The sequence below is a fragment of the Trichoplusia ni genome, chromosome 14 (assembly GCF_003590095.1).
Source record: "Trichoplusia ni isolate ovarian cell line Hi5 chromosome 14, tn1, whole genome shotgun sequence".
NCBI classification, from domain to species: domain Eukaryota; kingdom Metazoa; phylum Arthropoda; class Insecta; order Lepidoptera; family Noctuidae; genus Trichoplusia; species Trichoplusia ni.
This window is the reverse complement of record NC_039491.1, coordinates 3,122,171-3,143,432: the sequence shown is the minus strand read 5'-3', so window position 1 is coordinate 3,143,432 and position 21,262 is coordinate 3,122,171. Positions and strand designations below refer to the sequence as shown.

The 21,262-nt window shown below is 37.6% G+C and overlaps 1 protein-coding gene across 1 annotated transcript; it reads right to left on the bottom strand.

Moving 5' to 3' along the window:
- Window positions 1–1,179: 1,179 nt before the first annotated feature.
- LOC113500805 (PH and SEC7 domain-containing protein 1) lies at window positions 1,180–20,623 on the bottom strand. Its single transcript, XM_026881704.1, has 21 exons — window positions 20,299–20,623; window positions 12,362–12,428; window positions 11,402–11,455; window positions 10,957–11,041; window positions 8,788–9,033; window positions 8,302–8,418; window positions 7,812–7,932; window positions 7,320–7,492; window positions 7,052–7,162; window positions 5,816–5,928; window positions 5,247–5,620; window positions 4,892–5,067; window positions 4,441–4,634; window positions 4,037–4,238; window positions 3,562–3,722; window positions 3,133–3,259; window positions 2,688–2,789; window positions 2,438–2,582; window positions 2,207–2,329; window positions 2,014–2,122; window positions 1,180–1,184 (listed from the first exon to the last, which is right to left on the bottom strand). The coding sequence occupies exons 1-21, from the start codon at window positions 20,431–20,433 to the stop codon at window positions 1,180–1,182; spliced, it is 2,940 nt and encodes a 979-aa protein (XP_026737505.1). The 5' UTR covers window positions 20,434–20,623.
- Window positions 20,624–21,262: the final 639 nt, after the last annotated feature.

Here is a 21,262-nt window from a genome sequence, read left to right as displayed (position 1 = left end):
AATAATTATAAGAGCCAGTATTAGGAGTTAACCTAGACTAACAGACCTTGTTAACATAATTCGAAGTATCCAGTTGATCCTTTTTCATTGAACAATGTTAATCTCTATGATTTGATACAGAATTTTAACAGACGTAATATGGCTTGTTAAAATTCGATCTTAGAAAAAGCAAAGAGGTGTGGGATGAACAATAGATTATGAAAACAACTAAATTCCTTTTGGGATATTTATTTCAGCTCTTAAAAGGGGTTATGATTGGTATAAAAGAAAAAAACTAAGGCTATTTTATTACACAATATTTTTAAATACTTAGACATCTATTATGTACTTTTAGAGTTGATCAATATTTTATCAGGCTCCCACAAGTGTATTTCACATCATATTTACATCCTTTAAAGCATGAAATGCAGAGTAGACTGGAAATTACTATCTTCTTAATACAGTCTGGAAATATAATATGTTACAACATAATTCCAGCTACCTTTAATAATTTACCTTCAGAATCAATTGAGTAATCTAATTTCCCGGCACAGCCAACATGTTATTTCATACTTACCATAAGAGATTACTTTATAATACTTTAAGTTGACAATTTTTATAATAAATACACATACAACGAAATTAAATTGAACAAATCAGCAAGATTATGACATTCCCTTATTGAGCAAAACTATTAAGTGGTTTATAAATGCCATTATGCACATATTTGTATGCCGCTTAAAAATATGTTGCTAAGCGATGCTCTATTATAAGAGGATTCGAATATCACGTACAGGCTGGTAATTGTCACAAACACGTAGCAAACATTATATCAATAAAACAAAACTCGCCAAGCTTTACATTTAAGAAAAAAAAACATATAAAAGTAAAATAAAACATGTAAACAATTCAAAAAAATATTGATATATTTACAACAATTACTATTACAATATGTAAGCAAATTATATATATATCACTCAAATTTCAAATTAGTGAGCTTTGTTTTAACTGGAATAATATTGTGAACAATACAAAAATATATGTGGCACTATAAATTAATACAAAAGATGGAATTATAAAGCTGCTCTGTAAAATAAAGGCATCTAAAGTAAGGATACTTTGTCAAGTGGTTGGCATGTCTCTTGATTTACCATTGATTTAGCGTTACATCTGGGATTCTAAGAGCTCTAAAATTTATAATCAAGCTGGAACAATTAATTATCATTACCAATAGATTACACAATTCAGATTTTAAATCCTAGTATCACTATCTGCCTAATGTCATTAGACTGTTAAAAAATTAAATAAAGCTTGTATTACAATAATACGTGATTATCCCCGAGTACAAATGATTGATCAACACGAGATTTCATACACATCAGTCACATACATTTCTTTCTATAGCTATATATTTATAATTACATCTGAGATCCTAGGGGTGTAATGATACACTATCGATGCCTAAGATTTGACACTGGTTAATTTACGAAATAAATAACTTCATGTATCAGTCTCAATATTTTAAAAACTATTTACAATATTGTAATAAATTCAGCCGTTGTCAAATAAAATACCGAGTGAATATCATGCGGATTAAAAATGAGTCAACAGCTACAACTAGCCACTTTATCACTTTCTTAAATCTGTACTAGAATGAACAGCGATACAGATTACATGGAATGATTTTACTTACAGTAACTTAATTAAGCCAATATTTGTGATAGTAAGAGAATCATTAAAGCGTATAACCGCTCGACCTCCTCGCTGACGAACTTCCACAATCGCACAATAGAATTTATACATCGACCCGGGGTCGTCCTTCAGTCGAGTCCTACTCGGTCGCTCGGCGGCCGGGCCCACTCGCGGTTCACAACAGAGTGCAGGCGCGGCGGCAGCAGGCGCGGGCGCGGCGGCCGGGCGCGGCGCGGCGGGGTCACAGCACGCAGGCGGCGAACACCGCCATGGCGCGTCAGGGCGGCGGCGCCGCGTGCGCGCCCCCGCCCGCGCCCCCCGCGCCCGCGCCCGCGCCCCCGCCCGCGCCCAGCGCGCCCCCGCGCTCCGGCAGCGCGGGCGCCGCGTCGTCCGCGCCCGCGCCGCCCGCGCGCGACCGCATCACGTACGCGTACGTGCGGTACCTCTTTATCTGCACACCAGAACATCACATTTGTTACTACTACCTTAAACTCGTGCAGCGGCAAATACAATTGAAAGTAAGACGTATACGCACCTCATACACGAGGTAATGTTCCTTGTCGCGCGCGTGCGGTGCGTTGTCCCGCGCGTGCCGCAGTGCCGCCAGCTCTTCCTCCAGCCTCGCCGCGCGTTCCTCATGCTCAGCCAACTGGTCTCGCTATTTTATAATTTTAGAGTTATAACTTGTTATTTTCTAATTAATTATTCAGCAATTATTTAATAGTCTATTATAACTATCGTGAAAGGAATATAGCGTGTGTGTTACCATGGACAGCTTGGTGTGCGTGCAGGGCAGTAGCGGCCGCTGGAACTTGCGTTGCGAGCCGACGGCGCCGGCCAGCGGGGCCGCCGAGTAGGCCGCGCACACGAAGTTTATCGTCTCCACCCACGAACACAGCTCTTTGGAGTCACTGGTCAACAGTTCTTGAATTTACACAAAGTTCTTACACAACAAGAGCAACTTTTCAAACTAGTCATACTTTAAAAAGAAAATCTGGTTTTGTGTTTATTATTACCTTGTTTGAAATAAGTATTCAGCCTGGTCAGCTGTCTGCAATCTGAATACATGCTGCTTTTTCGTGTAGTCTGTGGCTTTAGTGGCCAAAGCGTGGTGTATCCTATAAATAAAAAGGATGAGTTTTAATGTTTACTTGACACAGGCGGTTCCGTACAAACAGCCAAGAGATAAACATGTTTGTTAGGCCATAAAAAGAATTGTGGGCACCCTATTTATCACCCTCTAACAAATTTTTCATATTATTGTAAAATCTTTCAAGCTGTCACGGTTTTTATGATTCATCGTGGTGATGGACGGATGGACTGAGGAACTTTATTATTAGGTTTCCGTTTAAAACTTTTGTGTACGGAACTCTAAAATACTAAATAAAAGTCGTTCTATTTGAAACACGCATAAATTAGTAGCCGGGTTAAAATATCACTAAAAGCACAATAACTTATTACCTGATGGCATTGTGTAAATTATCCGACATTTGACTGCGCCTGAAGCCGTGTTCGTCTTTATGAAGATATAACACCAAGTCCCGCAACGTGCAGTAGAACATCTTCCAGCCTCGCCGACCGAAGGGAGCTGCAAGAAAAGTTGAGTATTGATTTACAATTTTTATTAAGTCAAGAATTACTATACAAAAAACTGCTCGATTGATGTAGGAATCATGTTGTATCAATGGTGTATAATGGAAGCAGGTCATTATAGGATTATACATATAAACACTTTGGCTCAAATCTTGTAAAATTTTGAGTGAGTTGAAAACAGGGGTAAGAGATGTACGTATATAGCGTTTAGCGACAAGACCGCCATCTATGGTGTACAATAAAGAATGATCTAATCTAATTTTAAAGACTATGAGTAGTAGTGAGTTTGTTACTGACTCTTCTTGCCGTTGGCGTCGACGCAGCACTTGCGCATGACGTAGCCCTTCTTGTACTCGACGGCGCGGCTCTGGTCGGGCACGTCCAGGAACGGGTTGCTGCCCACCGCGCCGCGCGACTCGCCGCCCGCCGCCGCCGCGCCGCTCGTAGCCTCCGTGTCGCTGCGGAACAACAATACTGCTTAGTCTCATGTAGCACACACTACCGTCATTTGGGAAAGTCCTACGTCTAGTAGACGATCGCGAAAGGTAGCTGGTTGAATAGATGTTGAGAATGGGGTTGTTGACAAAGACTAAACGAGAAAGAATTAGCTCAGTTTTTAAAATTGCTTAAGACAAAAAAGGGCTTCCAAACATAAAGTTTGAAGTGTTTTCTGGATAAACACTGCTACTAATTTAAAAGAAAATAATGAATTAGTAGAAACACATGAGCATTAGCTAGCCGACGTTTATACAAGGGTGTGAAGTGTACATACAGCGCCCACTGCAGCGGCATGGTGCGGATGGCGTGGTAGAGCTGCTTGAGCGTGTCGCGCGGGAAGTTGTCGCCGTCGTTGAGGTCGGCGAGGTTCTCGATGAACTCCGCGCAGGACATGCGCCGGAACGTGCCGCCGCCGCCGCAGCCGTGCAGGTCCGTGTTCAGCAGCATGATGGCGCACGTCAGCGTGTGGACCGCGTCTGCAAATAAGTTTGTTTATTTTCTAAATTTACTGTTGGCTAATTTATTAGAGAGATCCAAGTGTATTGGTTCATTTGTTCTTGCCGTACTGGTCACTCACAACTGATAACAGAGAGGAGTAGAAAGAAAATGTGGAAAGTTCTTTGGTTCAGAGTAGCACATTTAGGTAATAATAATAAACATAGTGCCTGAAGTTCAAACCTTGCGAGTTGAAGGAGCCGGGGTTGCACTCGAGGTAGCGCCGCGAGAAGTGCACGAGCACGCGCTCGCGCTCCTGCGTCTCCCCGCTGAGCGCGAACCGCGCCAGGAACCCGCGCAGCGCCGCGTCCAGCGTCGCGCCGCCGAACGAGAAGTGACGCACGTACTCCTCCGCCACCGCGCGGGAGAACTCGTTGCTGCAACACACGCTCACTACTGCACACGGACACTCTGGGAACACTCTTATTATCTATCCTGATTTGGCACCTCTGGTAATGACTGCAGCATAACATACCGCATCACAACATTCGAAATACAGAAATAACGATGCGCGATCGGTCGAGACCGTGTGTTTATGTCTGGTGATGAGTGCAAACTAGACCTCTTAAAAGAATTATCCAAGAATTTGTTCCCAAATAACTTGATTATTGGACAAAAGTGATTGGGAACTAACTTTTTACTTAAATGTCGAGACACATCAGACTTCTTGAATCCATCGAGGTGGTATAATCGTTTGGCAAGTCGTTCCGCTGAAGGTATGTCAACGGCTTTCGGGCTGTAGTGGAAAGAGTGCAGCGAGTCGCCGTCAGAGCCCTCGTCCGAGCCGCCGTCTGACCCGCTGCCCAGCTCCTGAAACATTACGAAACATTGATATTGATAAAATATGCATACATCAGAATTCAATACTACTTAGGATTGCTAAAAGGTATCTATGAAAATGATTACAAGACTAATTTTTTTGAGGTAAAGAAGTAATTTCGTAATGGATATTGTTTGGCGTCTTTAACAATATTAATTGTCAGTATTACCTGATAGCCTTGGTTCTCCGGTGAGTTGTGTCCGTTTTCTTTGCCGTTCTGCGTGTAATTACTATTGTTGTTATTATTTACATTTTCCGTAGCGTTCGCGTTCTGTTTGTCGGGTCCTTTGACTTGTATCACTATTCTATAATCGTTGTTGTGGTCGCCGTTGAGCGTGACGTCGCTCCCGTGTTCGTTCGAGTATGTAGAGTTGGATTTGGCTCGTTTGTGACAAGGTTCAGACACCAGGATAGTGGAGTCTGAGTCGGAGGGATCGGACAGTTCCATTCTGGGACACTCCCGTCCCGTCTCGAACATGTCGTCTTGGTCCTGATAATCTGGACTCGATATATTTGACACTGCTTCTGATAAACTCATATCACCTGCGATAATATAAATATCGTACATTTTCTTAAACTAGTACGATTCCTATTGCATGTAATTCATTAAAACAAAAACCAATTTTAAAAGTAATTTCAATAAACAAAGGAGGATTGTTTGATGTCACAAAGACATACATTCATGTGTATGACATTAGGACAAGTATAAGACATATTATATTTAATAAGATGGTTTACCATTAAGCGGTCGATGATGTAAATGCTGTTGCGGCAGCTGGCGGTGCGGCGGCGTGGCGCGGGACGACATCACGGAGGACGACGCCGACGTGGGGGACGCGGGCGACGACGACCTGCACAACACGAGTTATTACACTACACATCTATGTTAGTCAATTCAACTCATATTTGCGCGCGGCGTCATATGTGGGTAGCCCTTGTACACAGTGACGTTGTGTGCTAACACAGCTTTGATTCGTGTGTCACTGTCACACAAATTAAAATTTTCCATAATAAACAGTCGCTGTCAATCGCACACAGCGCCGCGAGCAAAAATGAGTTGAACTATATACATGACTTCGCTTAGTATATACTCTCACCATGCATTTACTATTTATGTACGTGCTACACTATTTTGTATAAAATAAATAGAGCACAGTGCTTTAAAAATGCAAAACCGCATCAAAATTCTCGTCATTTGTCAATTTGTGATAATTTGTTCACAACAAAAGCCTACTCAAGTTATATCGGGTTAGCATTCAGTCTTATGAGATTTAGCTGGATGCTACATGTACATATGTAGAACGTCTAGAACTATACTACCTCTACTTAATACTTTCATACGAACTATTTTAGACAGCATCGATACATTTGACGTACAGACGCGGAAGGAGATTGCAGATTGAAACCAATTGAGCTTTCATTTTACAATGTACAATCAAAATAAATTGTAATTATACATTGTTCACAGTTTAACAAGAACGTTTATACATTAGTTATAATCAGTTAGACAGGTCTAGGGTAACTCGGACTGACATTAAATCAAAGTAGGCTAACATAAAGTGTTGAAACAATGCCTGGGTTAATAACATTGAAAGCAACATTAATTTGACTTGACTGGTTAAGTCCTCGTGTTAAATCAAATACTGCTTCGGATTCATTTCTTAGGCTTTCATTAATAAAGACAGATCATTTAAATATTAAAAAGTAACTTTAATAATTGGAACCGTTATTGCGTGCAAAAAAAAAATACTACAAAATCCATTCTAATTTAACCGTGACTGGAGAGCAAGTTTTCTTTATCTGGAGCCGAATTACCAAATGTTAAGCCATCAAATTACAGACGCTCTTAATCTTCTCAGCTATTGTGTATTTAAAGCGTCATAATACGACCCCAGTATGAGCAGCGTCACGGTAAGCGCAACGTACGTAAACTAAGTGCATCTAAATAATGTTTTCTTAACAAAATTAGTTTACCGTTGCGATATGCCGTCGGATATAGAGGTGGAGTTGGAGGTGGCGCCCGACCCGTTGCAGTGCGTGCGCTCCGACGCACACGACACGGGCGCGTTGTACGTCCACACGATCCTACCCACACAGAACTAGCGTTACTACGCGGGGATTGACTTGTTCAACAAACGCCGTGAAATAAACCGAGCAGTGATGCTAACGCGAAGCAGCGTGGTTAAATGACGAAATAATAATAATAATAATGTCGGGATGAAGTGTCGGTGTAGTGTGTCACCTGTCCCGCTCGGGGTCGGAGTCGGAGCGCGGGCCGGGCGTGGCGGAGTCCGGCCGCGCGTCCAGCAGCGTGTTGAGCGATGACGTCACGTCCTCCTCCATCTCCACGGCCACGGCGCTCAGCGACGACTCCTTCTGGAACTTACGTCGCGATACTCGACACCGTGGGACAAGCTATAAGACACCTTGTAAATTAGTCGAAGATCATGGTCGTCAAGTATTTTTTTAGCTATTTAGGTACAGCTAAAATGACTCCTGATTACTCTATCTACGACTAATTTACCACCAATTTACATGACGCTCATTACGTGATTATGACTTTTTAGGTGTGAATTTAAGATGCGTCGAAAGCATTACATAAAACCAATATAAGTACTGTTAAGTTTTGTAATAAGACGTTACATATTTTCATGATTATATTGCTAAGTAACATGTACGTACTATTTAATGATTGGTTAACAAACCTTTAAAATCATAAAGGATAGCTAATTACCTGTAGATGATCCTCGGACCGCGAGGTTCTGACAGCGTGATGCGCACGCGCACATACGTCAGCAGAATTCGAGCCCGCGCCACACCCACCGCTCGCCGGCGATGCTGGCTGAGATATGAACCTAGAGTCCAAGTATAAAATATTTAAGTGTTACAGGTCGAAAATAACATGAAAAATATTAAAACATTTTTTTTCAACGGGAATCAATAGAAATTCTTTCCTAGTGACTCACATTTGTTTAGGTGATAGGTGTGAGCTGGCAAGGAGCGGAATTTAAAATTAAACACTGCAAAATTAATTTTAATATGAAAGAATTTAAAGCATGTAGAGTTACCGAATTAGTTTGATTCGTCTGGTAAACAAACTCCTTCATTTTATGACCGATTTTAACATGAAACGAGTTTTTACACAATCCCACGTGTCAGGGTGTATGGAAGACAGAATAAGCTTCCAATATCGCACAGAGTCGTACTGTACCCTATATTCGTACATTTTACTAGCATGGTCCCCGACGAGACCAGTGTCGGGCGAGGAGTTGTGCCTCTGCGCCAGCTCCACGCGCCCGCACACACGGTTGTCACTGGGCGACGCCGGGGTAGAGTTGTACCTGGCGGAGTTCAGGGTATTGGTACAGGGGAACAGGGGAACAAATAATACAAACAGGTCTTTAAAGAGCTCAAAAAGGCGGTCTAAAAAGGATAAAAATTCTGTTACTAAGTACTTGTAGCAAAATCTTTGTTCGTAAAACAGAATAAGGGATGATTGATCAAGGGAACAGCATTCCGTCAGCTATTTACATAAGACATTAAAACGCTATTACATATTCATTTGCCGGGCCAAAGTTGGAATACGGAACTTAGAGACATTTGTTGTAGATTATTTTTGGCTTCTAGTTTGGCAGGAGGCGGTACAAGAGTAGTTGAGGAAAGGGTGGTTAGCATGAGATTATTTTATGTTTGTGTATATTGATATTCACCTGTGGTAGTGTGTCCGGTGCGTGGGTGCGTGATGGTTGTGATGTGGGTGTTCGACTCGCGACAGGTTGAGCATCAGGTCGCCGGTCATCATGTAAGCTTCGAACTTGGGCGTGACGCGCCCTCGCCGCTTGTCCTCCAAGCCGACCAGCGCCTCGCAGCTGTCTCCCGACTGCACGCCCGACCCGTTGCTCGACGAGTTGCTCGATGAGTTACTGTTCGAGTTGCTCGACGGCGGAGATCCCGATCTGGTACGAATTATTAATTTACATCCAGAACTTGCAATTATGCTTGTAATCTACCGCTGTCTGCTACTTAACATGTCCAGCTTAAGCTTTCTAAGACTAGGCAGTTATGTTGCATCTGTTAACCTGAATATGAAATACGAACTAATAGGTTTCCGTACATTTACTGCCTTTTCAGTACATTAACTTCGACCGATACAATAACTTCAGTCATCGCCGATTGTCACAGTATGCCGTGAGATAAGTACGTACAATAAATAATACACAACGAGCTACAAGAATCTATAATGATTTTACATAACTTTAACATCATTGTTCTCTCGTGGATAATACAGTAGTACGGTTAAATATAGCTAAATTGGTACAACCATAATAAACCGTTGACCCGTGACGCATATAGATAACTTTAGTCTAATGTAAACTCGACGCTTTTGAGACGACTCGAAATTAAATTACAGAAATGAGGTCATACTGGACAATTCCGCAATTTTGTTACAAATATAATCTATTAAGTAGTTGCTATCCATTGTTCAACTGAAAACAAAGCGAACAAGTTTTTTTTCCTTCCGTAAACATTATTTTTCATAGTTATATTAATCGTAATGCTTATTTCTAGATTAAGGAAGTTAAACTGTCCTGTTAGAGGGTAGAAGTACCCATACAGCAACCATTTCAATATGTTAAGAAATGGAAGCTAAAACCTTTTGATAAAAAAATATAAATTGAATTATTATAGATTGATATCATAAACGTGAAAGTTTGTAAGTATGGATGGATGTTTGTTGCACTTTCACGCAAAAACCAATGAACAGATTTAGACGAAATTTGGTACACAGATAGTTTGTAACCTGGATTAACAAAGGGACAGCTTTTATACGGATTTTATGTTCCCGTGGATAGTTTTTGATTTGTAGCGCTAGCGGGGGCAGCCGCTGGCAACAGGCTAGCCAGTAATAAATATTTAATGGAAAACAACATTAGATTAACATCGTACACAATTGCTGTGATTCTATCTAAGAAAATATTTACTACCTTGGTATTGCAGGATAATATCCTAACAACAAAGGTTATTATTAAAGTAGTATTTAACCGGACCGCAGTTCTAAATATACTTGGTCACAATATAAACAACGAATGCTTCATATCTTTGTTTGTGTACAGTAAGCGATATAAAATCAATATCTATTTTATGTCCAAATTGAAAAAAAAGAAAACCGAACAATTTAAAAACGGTAAATTATGTTTGATATCATATCCATTGAAAACGTAATCTCTGAACAATATATTTAGAGATGTTCGATTCGGTTTAGAAAGTCGTTAAATCAGTATCAACATTGGCAACAGCTGTTGTTTGTTTTAGGTTATCTTCACAGAACTATAAAATATTCAAAGCTAAAATAAGCCAAGCATTACATGAATACACTTAAGGATTCTGTTATTAAGGGAAAGCTGTAATCTGCTTTAATTTCAAAATAAATTTATAATACTATAACGTCGAATCCGATGTTTCCAGGTTTGTCGTTTGATGTTCTAAGTTATTTCAAATACTTTTAACGTTGCTTGCGTTCAACTGCAGCGTTGTGTTCCTAAAATACATAATCAAAAGTGACGTGTCACTGGGGTTAGGGTGGTGTACCCCTTCGCTGCCATACATATGGTACCGATAATCACTTATCGGCGTCGGAAATCAGCTGTCGCCAGAGGGGTTCCGATTACTTACCACATGCACCAGGTTTCACTCGTGAAACTAACATAAGAGAATCAATATTCTAATGTTATTACTCATAGTAGTATGCGACTATAGAAATTAATTATAAGATGCATGAAAGTAAGAAGCGCGCGTCTAATCGCGGTGGAAGCAACGAACAAGCTTTCACAAGCATCAATGGGCTTATCTGTACAAGAATCGCGACAAAACAAACTCACTTGTCGTGGTTGATGCGTGCGCCGCTAGAGCGCCGCTCGGCCGCCGCGGCCAGGTATCGCCGCACGCTCGCTTTGATCTGTGGGTCTGCACATAGCATACTATCAGCTGATATTCTCCCTCACTATCAACAACCTCCGTCAAAGTACCAACAAATGAAGACTACTATAATCATAACACACGTACATTATTAACGAGAACAAAGCCACTGTGAACTAGAGTTATCCCGGCCCAGATCCCGAGAGCCACCTATAAAATTACTCCGCGTATCGCTACTCTTATTTGTAGCGGCTTACTTCGCAAACTCGACCAAACCACTCGGGGATAAACGAATTTTATTACTTGCAGCTGGCACGATACATTCCCGTCTCGAATGTCATAGTTCAAATGGCACATAACCACCAAACCAATACTTGGCGATAAATTCTGGTAAAGACTTTAACTCACCCTTTCTCAGTCTTATAGTGACGGGATCCGACGACAGCCGCAAGCATTTTAAAACTGCAACAATTAATTGATTCATCTCTAAATGGAATATATAATGAAACAGTTGTAAGGAAGCTAATTTTCGCTTATCATCCTAACACTAGAGTTGTTTTTGTAGAACTAAACAATATTATGCATAGGGTTATTCTACAATAATCGAAGTCGGCAAAGTTGATTGTTAGTGGTAAGTAGACTCCAGTTCAGGCATCATTTAATGGAGGGTGAATATAGGGTGGGCTACACCCGGCGCCAAGTAAGCATTAATAGTTTAAGTTATTTGGAGGTGTTCTAAACCTTTGAATTAATTAAAAAAAGCTGGACGAATGCGAGTCCCCACCTCGTTAACCACTAGGATAAGGGAAAATCTTTAATTATTAAATTTATTGACATCAATTTAGATAAATATTGTCTCAAGTCAAGCAGTTACCAAAACAAATACGAGAGTATTCAATCATACCCAATTATTTATAGATTAGGATGTGACGATAACATCTTTATTACATGGCGTCGAAGGAAATAAATTTCACCATTACGAGTTAAAAATATTAATCTTTTGTTGTTAGTCTGTATGCAGACGTGTGAAATATGAATAGTGCGGTTGCGTGTCGGGCACGAGCCGGCCATAACGCGATCATTGAATTAGTGTTAATAAGTTCAAAGATAGCGGTGACAGCTGACGTTCGATAACACAACTATTCTTTATATAAATAGTTCGTGCGTTAACTTGGTGATTGAGATATACCGTGGTATAGCAACGACTGCTGGCGTCATTCAAATTATTTTTACATTTGATCACAGAGGCTGTTGCAAATTATTTACATACGAGATGAAGTAACATTCTCAATTACACTACTAGTTATCTGTAAGTTAAGAATGTTCGTAGATAAGTGGCGTGTGCGTGATAAATGGCAAATTCCTTACCTTCTCGGGTAGTGAACCGGTTTACATCAGTCCCATTAACCTTGAGCAAAACGTCTCCCGCCTCGACCTGTAAACCAACACGCGTTTTCACTTACTTATTTCAAATGTTAAAAACCATTGAGACTGTTTTGCTTCCACCTACTTTAAAGTTCAGCGTATATTAGATTAATTTAATGTTTGGTCACAGATGACTGGATAATAATCATAATTGGAAAGTGAGTTGCTACATCCTCGCAGTCGGTTCAAGGAATAACGATACAACAATCGATACGATATTGTAAAATAATGTACTTTTAACATGCATACGCAATAATACTGCAGTCTTTAGCAGCAATCAACACGTGACTTTAAGCTTCAGAGTTTGGAGAGAAATATTTAATCGAAATATGCCATTGCAAAACGAACGCACATGAATTATGTGAAGGTACTGCGCATTTGGACCACTTAATAAACAAACGAACGTGTCAATAGTTAATAGTGTTTCATTGTCCCGATGATATACACTAGTGAGTACCCATTGAACAAATAATCGGAGAAACAAACACATTTATCAGTCATGTACTATCGAACTGAGTTTGTTGTACTATTAAATCAAATTGGCAAGCCAATACCGACCTTAATATGCTGGCAGATTGTGAATAGCGTAGTAAGCAGAGTGAACTAAATGCTAACGCAAAATGAGTTAATTTTAATACACACACTGTAACTATAATACAACAATACTATATTGACGATTAACAGTCGGTATCGCATCCTTGCGGCGATGTCAATGATTCACCGAGGCCCAGTCCATTAATCATGACCGGTTTGTTCAAAACACTTTGTAACTTGAAACTCAAACAATCACAAACACTGTAATTCCCATTAAAAAGAAGGATATTAATTAATTTGAACGTATTTGTTTTATAGCACATCACTTAGGACGACACACGTACGTAGGGAGGATCTTGAAGGGACGCACATTATGTTGGATAAGTTTATCTAGCGACGAGATGCAGCGCAGGCGTCCGCCGCGCCCGCCGTCCTACTGTCAACTTGTCGTTATCACACGAGGGTCCACTAATGGATTGAGCTTACAAATAAATTTGTTCAAACTCCGACCGAAATGCGTACAGGAAAAATGAATTATGTGTCAGCTGGCCACTAGTGATAGACGTTCGGGCTAATTTAAACATTGGATTCAACAACAAGCTTTGGTTATATCGAATAGAGCTAATTTTTTATAAAATCTTCATATAATATTGGAAATTAATTAATGAGCACTAAAGAGTTTAAAGTTTAACTTTCTGTACCAGAACAACACGGCGCTCTTTGTAATAACTTCTTAATTAGTTATTAACAAACTACATTTCACGAAAGTACAGGTGCATCAACTATTGCGAGAAAATATTATAAAAATATATGGTAATATACTGATAATTTTGTATTTTTTTCAGTTATGAGTTAAAACTACTCATAGTATAGATAGTATCGTACGTATCTGGATATTACGAGATACGTTGAATGACTAAAGAGAGATGTCACAAGAGTTATTGTGACGTATTGTTTTGTTGATTGTTAGATTAAATGGAATTAACGACTAGAACGACATTTGGAGCAAATCTAAAAATTTTCGTATTTAGTATTGAGATTCACAGGAATTTATTTACATTTAACACTATTGTTCATGTTAACTTTAATAAGTTAGCAACAGAATGTCAACAATCTAGTAACAGAATATTCATTAGTTTTATCGTTCAAAATCATATCATAAATTAAGTATCAGATGAAAACTCTTATGTAAATTTTTCATGTTATAAGACAAGTATTTATTGCAGTCGTCTAGTCTCGTGAATGGGGCGCCCGCCTGTAACGCCGACCGCAGGCGCTACGCCCACTCGCATACAGGCAGACTTCTCTAATGTCCCACCTACACTACACTCTACTACTTCTTTGTAAGTTTGATCAGATTGTGTGATTGTGTGATTGACTTGGAGAGTAGCTTAGCGTAGGTCCAGCGAACCGCGACCAAGTAGCGTGCTAGGTATATCGAATTGCTGATGCCACCCTACTTAGTGCTTACAAAGGGTCACTTGCCCCAACAGTCAATATTAAATTACGATTAGCACTACCAACAGATTAGTCGAGAACTCGACAGTCGAGTCTATTATGTATTATGTTATGACGCCAATAAAGGAAACGCCCTGAGTATGATTCATTATAACATACGGTTCTAAAACAAGTTTAGTTACATACACTATATTAGCTAAATGCGAAAAATCTTAATATTTTGCTAGAGAAAAATATGTTAGATAACATCTATAAATATTTAGTGCAAGTCTGAACAATTGTGTATGTGAGGTTCATGTCTAAATGCATGCACAATAGTGGAATCCATTGTTTGGAGAATAGCGAAAACAAAATAATCCTTACTCATTCTAAACAAATTCGAGATGATAGGAATCTTGTTGAATGATGTAAGAAAATAGAATTAACATATTTTGAACGGTGAATTTAAATTTTACATAAAAGTTAGTAGTATATGCGGATTGAATATTATTTTATTTAACCTTCATAAGATCATATGTAGATCCCTCACGCTCATCACTGACCTCGGTGTAATAGCATCCTCAAAATTTGGCTAGTATTAGTACAGGTATATGGTAGTCATATAATGTGATCTGCTAATCTCATAGGTACCTACGTCATATTGTAGCTGATTATAAAGAGGTGCAAACTATATATAAACGCTAAATCATTGAATGAGCTGCTACAGATGTCCATCATTATCGTTTTACGGGGAAACATTGTTTGTGTAATGTTATCGATGAAACGGACTTGCTGAATTAGAAACTATTTGAATTTGGGATACCAATGTCTTCAACGCCTTAATATTTTTTAATAGCCTCAAATGATTTGTCTTATTTAATACTTATTAATAGTATATATTTAAATAATTATGATGATATAAAATCAGTTGGTCGTTCTTAGGCTAGAATTTATATTGCTTTGCTTTATGTACCAATAATTCATTTAAACATGAATCCTTATTCGTTTTGATTATTTAATGGAAAAATAATTTATCACAAAAACACCATTTATTATGACTTTTTACTGGAGTTTTGATTTAAAAATTTAGTATTTATTAAAGAATTGCGGTAATTAGTTACAGAATAGGAAGGAAAAATAATCGAACAGTAAATTAAGTGCTTGTTATAACGGAAGAAGATTTCTAATGATCCGTGCGATGCAACTCCAATGAAAACGGCTACTTATCCTGTCCTTATAAATAAGTCATGTCTGTACTGCATCTCAAAGGGTTTAGTTACCACGAATTACCATTTGCCAGTCGCTTTCGTTACTTTTATCGTTGGTGATCTCATCATTGTTTTAACACTCCCGTTGCCCATTGGTCAGTATTCTTTGAGACGATATGTTGAACAAAAAGTCTATCTTAGTTTAGAATAGACACGATGCACCTCATAATATGTAGACGTCAAGAGATGTATTAGGATGAATCGTAAGTAATGGCTGATTATGTCGGTCATGAGTGCTACAATAACCATAAATATACATATATGACGGTGTGAGTAACACATTACTAAATAGCGCAGTATACCCTCCATCCGTTACTAGCATCCGCGGGGTTTACATACAAGTATTTTTAGTTACGCTCTGACATTGAAATTGATTCGTAAAAAAAAATTCTCGATTCCTTCGTCCATTCGGGCGTAAAACTTGACTTTCAGTAACTGAATGTACTGAATAAGTAATGCGGAGGAACAAATTAAATCTCAGACTTAACCGCTATGATCAAATACAATGGCCTCCGTAATGACGTCTGGACTAAAGATAATAAAAACTGCGTCTTTAATGGTGCGATAAGCAATTAGTATCCTTACATTCAATATTATTGGCAAAAGGTAGACTAAGACAGAAGACAGGCAGACAACATTGAACTTATCTAACTCGAGACGATATGATTCAGAGTTTCATAGATACTGGTTTTATTTATAAAGTTAAGATTGATAAATGAAAGAAAAAGTAAACAAAGATGGTAAAATATTATAAAGAACGCAAAAAGGCGATGCACATTCATATGTTAGATTTATTACAAACGGCAAGATGCAAAAGAACATTATATATATCTCAATCTCTTTGCGTGTAAACGCAAAATACGTTACGGGAGCTGTCTAGTATAGGTACTGCGAATAAATTCGATGCGAGCATTGCCGAACTTTTTAATATTCCGAAACAATTTGTGGTACAAACAAAATAGCAACCTCGCGCATCGATCGATCGGCAAGGTTAAGCCGCACCTGGTGAGGCGTACCATTAAGGGGTGACCACTGACCGCTCTTACCTTACTGAAACCTTCGCACGTCGCTTGAGATGCTGTGGTAATCATATTATAAATAGCAATTTAATTTGTTTATAGTCTCAATACTTCGACTACAGAACGATCGTAGTAAAATTTTCCGTATAATTTAAGCGCTACTTAGATAAATGATTGATGCAGAATGTCTTCCTTAGATTGGTGAAACTGCAGGCAATCTGGCAATAGCTAACTTCCAATGGCATGACCGTGAGAATTCACATATGTATAAGTTTTAGTAAACATCCATGTTCTTTCACCTCTATATTATCAACAGCGACTAAGTTTTTGTTTAACAATTTTACAACGCCATTACGTACGTGACTAACGACAATAGTTTTTAGCTTACCATTTATGTAGTGCTTCTACCTATGTTTTATGAATGGTCGTAGCTATGATATTGTGTTTATCACAATACGCTAGCACCGCAAAGTATTATACATTTAGTAAGCACGCTGGTGTAATTTATAGATAAAAGTAAAAACGCTTCTCGGATCATGTGGTATATGAAATCAAATACACAATCTCTTTAATCTTTTAAACGATTCCTTATTCAATTCTTTCTCAGAAGTACGTCTTCATTAAAATATATTATTTCATTGTTGTTGCCACCTGCACGTAAATACTACAATGTGTGAATTATCTCGTTTTATCATTGATTGTTGATAATTAGAAGTTAGTGAACGTTTATCGCGCACTCTTCGCGTTATCGCGTCCAATCAATGGCATTAAATTAACAAATGACATTTGAACCTAATCGCATAACAAACATGTTTGTTAGATGTTTGTTGACGACGGATACGATGCAGTCGGATACGGCGAGATTACTAAGCTTTGAATTGTAATGCTTAACCGTGCCTCGCATGACTGATGCAAATAAATCACTTTATAATTGGAAAATCGAAAGCGTGGACAATAAACTTTAATATTTTACTTTATTTCTTTGTTTTAAAGCAATTTAACTTATCTTTTACAAAAAGTTCGAAAACATTTGGCAAACACGTATTTTCAAAGAAATGTGCTAAGTTGTTTGTGAAAGATTTAGTAGGACAGTATCACTTATACCCCAGTATAAATAGTACAGGTAGTGCGAACTGTTTCGGCGCTTATTTATTATTAAAGTTAGTTGAATGTATCCTTGATGTACGGTTAGCAATTTAAAACAGCGACATTTCAACTGATCGAGCACAATTCTTAACAATACGGTATTAGAATATATTAAAGTGGAATCATAAAAAAAAACCTATCAAACGCCTAAAGAGTGCCGACACTGGCTCTGCCACGCCTACGTTGGATTACGAGTCGTGTGATCGTACGTGAAAATAATATACTACATGCCATTTTAGTAGTGAAAACTAGTGGACTTGTATGGAATAGATACTACCTATTAGTACATACTACATTCTAGTAACTATGAGTCTACGACTGCGCGAGTTCTAAGTAGTTTATTATCGGATATCTAATTAATTATGTTAATCTAATAAGGTATAAAGCTGCGATTAACTGAATCGTCTTTGTCTGTATCGTTTTAAACTGTTTACGTTTTACTCAATTGCGTAGTTTTCACATGAACAACATACCAAGACGTGTCGGGAGTTGCGATAAACAGAGACACCTATCACATCAGTGATAATCAACCTTTGGTCCCATACACATAGGTGACATAGGTAATGAGGACTGAAGACATAGGTTAAAAGGTATTTAATTATAAATTCAACAGAGATGTATATGTACTTTCTACTTAATTAAAATAAATTATTCTTAAATAACAGGTTTTGAGTAATTATCTCGTATTTAATATGGGTGGCCTTCAGTGAGAGCAAGTAGCAGCAAGTATTTTATTCTTAATCATTAAGAAGGCACGATAAAGAAATATAAAATCAAATAGGTTAGGTGTATGAAACATAAATGCAAATGGCAATGGAGTCATGGCACAACGGCCTTGATATAATTTGTGAGCAACAAATTTAATTCCATCATTGGAGGAACTATTCAACCCAACACAATACTGGCCTGCTTACTCACAACTGTTGCATTGGTATATTGCTTTTAATAAAGACTAACTACACTCAAACTCAATGATTGTAAATATAAATGATGTCATTGTGCCAAACATAAAATTAACATATTCGAAACATGGTGTACTCAATCAGCATATAAAAGTGGTGTGGTACATGTGATGGTTGTAGAATTAATGAAATAAATGATTTCAGCTTTAGTTTTCCAGAAACCAATTTAATCAAATTTGTATAGAATTTATTTTAGTAATATGACTTTAGATGCTTTACTTTTTAAGCTTTATATTTTGTTGGATGGTATCAAATTAACAATCTACAAGTTAGGAATTAGAAGGCATTATTGTAACTTGATAATCTGATTAAGTTCTGACTGCATGGCATTTAAAGGTTTTCAGGGTAAACCACAACAACTTGCCAAAAAGGTATATTACAATTAAGGTCTTTTCTTGCCTATGGTCATGATGAATGTATTAAATGTCAGATAAATGCACATTGCTGGTGATAGGGAATGTTTAGCACTGTTTACTTAATTAAAGTTATACAGGTAAACAATTCACGTGTGGTAGGCAAATAACCTGCATCATAAGGTCTTAATTTAGTTTGCCTTGACATGACAACAAAGGTTTTATTTTAATTAATGGTTAGCATATGGTTACTTTAGGGCAGATATAAGACTGAATAGGTAGTAACATTTAAATGTGTAAATAACTAATAAATTGTAGAGCTGAGATTTATGTGATTATTTGTGATTATTATTTATATTTAGTGAAAATTATATTTAATACTAAGTACATTTAACACATCATAATTATTAAATAAATAGATTGCCAATTATGTGATAAGGGGAAGAACTGGCCAGAGACAAACAAAGTCTTAATTAATTTTGATTTAATAATGATTGTTCTTTACTTTAGATACCTACGATACTATTCAGTGATAATAGGATATGGATTTTATTAGTAAGACTTTGACAAACATGAACATGTTACTGCATATTCTGACAACAATATATTTTTTTCTGTAACTCAATACCATTAGCTTTAGTTATTCTTTGTCCAGATACTTGTTATGCTAAGACCAATGTAACATATTTTAGCATGATCAATAATGCAGTGTTAAAAGCTTCTGAGTCATAAAAATGAATAGATTGCGTGAATTATATTATAGGATTTTTACTTTAGCAGTCATTGAAGATTATTCAAAACACACTATCCCAATTGTTTCAATTTTTGATAATCAGACAATGACTAAGAATTAATGTTGAGTGTTTCTTCAATATAAATACATATACGAAAATCTGTGCTCGTAAAGATTAAACACACAGTTGTTTATAATAATAATTTATCATAATTAGAAACTGATTACCATGACAAATTTAAAAAAAAATGATATTGACAAAGTTTGTATCGTATTTTCTTTGTTATTTTCTCAATAATACCGTCTATTTTTCAGAGATATTTGTCTGTAGCTATTTTATAGGAGCGCTGAAGAGTATAAAGTCACAAGCAGGTAGGACTAGGTATACTCTCGATATTTAGGTATGAGAATAAGGATCGCAGTCTTACCTCGCCACTTCGAGCCGCAGGGGAATTTTCTTCAATCTCGTATATAATATGTGGCAAACCGGCTTCGCCAAGCAAAGAGAATCCGAATCCCAAATTGTCACTACGATTCAGAACCACTAGTCTTTCGTCAGCCATATTCAGTGTACAGCAGCATTGATCAGTATCCACCGAAGGATTTCACTAGAAACACTTTACCAAAACTACATGAGGGAATATTTAAAACGGTTAATACTCTAAAATAAAACGAAAATATTCATTATTACAACACACGATAAAAAGGAAGCGCACCCAACCAAAGCGAAGACAGGTACAGTACAGATACTTAAGAATTTTGATCATTTTGAAGTTTGATGGTCGACCGTCGGGTGGCATTCTCTGTCGTCGGATTATTTGATTCATTTCATAATAATATATTTCTAAATATTATTTCTTTAAAACTTGATTAAGATTATTTAAGCTTGAATCATATGCAAAAAGAATCAATAAACATAAAATAATATAAAATTAGCTGTTTTCTTTTTATCAAAAAGAACCTGAACAGATTAAAGTTGTTTCAAGGGAAATTCAACAAGACTCGTTTTAGGGTTATTTTAACAAAACTTAGTTATTTCGGATCAATATCGAGATTAAAATTAATAATCAATTAATGACATTTTCATAAAAAGTACTTCAGGCACCATAAGGCTTGGGTAATGAAACGATGTTACAACTAATTTCTTTCATTGTAGATCTGCAAAGAAAAAACCGTAGTGCTTAGGCTGTACTTATAACTACAATATTATTTCGCCGTTCATTTTAGATTTTGTGTACGATTACGGACTACCTGCCTCTTATATAATATAAATTTAAAATATAGCCTTTTAGGCAATTAAACATTACATCTACATTTTTGCAATTTTTCGTCGAGAAGCTGAAAATGAAGACAATATTTTATCTGGAACTCGTTGAGAGGTTGTGTAACTCA

Bases quoted from the DNA above. Each gene is read 5' to 3' on its own strand.
- LOC113500805 (XM_026881704.1), bottom strand. From the start codon at position 20,433: ATGGCTGACGAAAGACTAGTGGTTCTGAATCGTAGTGACAATTTGGGA. The intron at 11,042-11,401 runs GTGAGTTAAAGT...TGCTATGTGCAG, and splicing joins CACTATAAGACTGAGAAAGG to ACCCACAGATCAAAGCGAGC. The intron at 7,163-7,319 runs GTGACACACTAC...CTGTGTGGGTAG, and splicing joins TCCGACCCCGAGCGGGACAG to GATCGTGTGGACGTACAACG.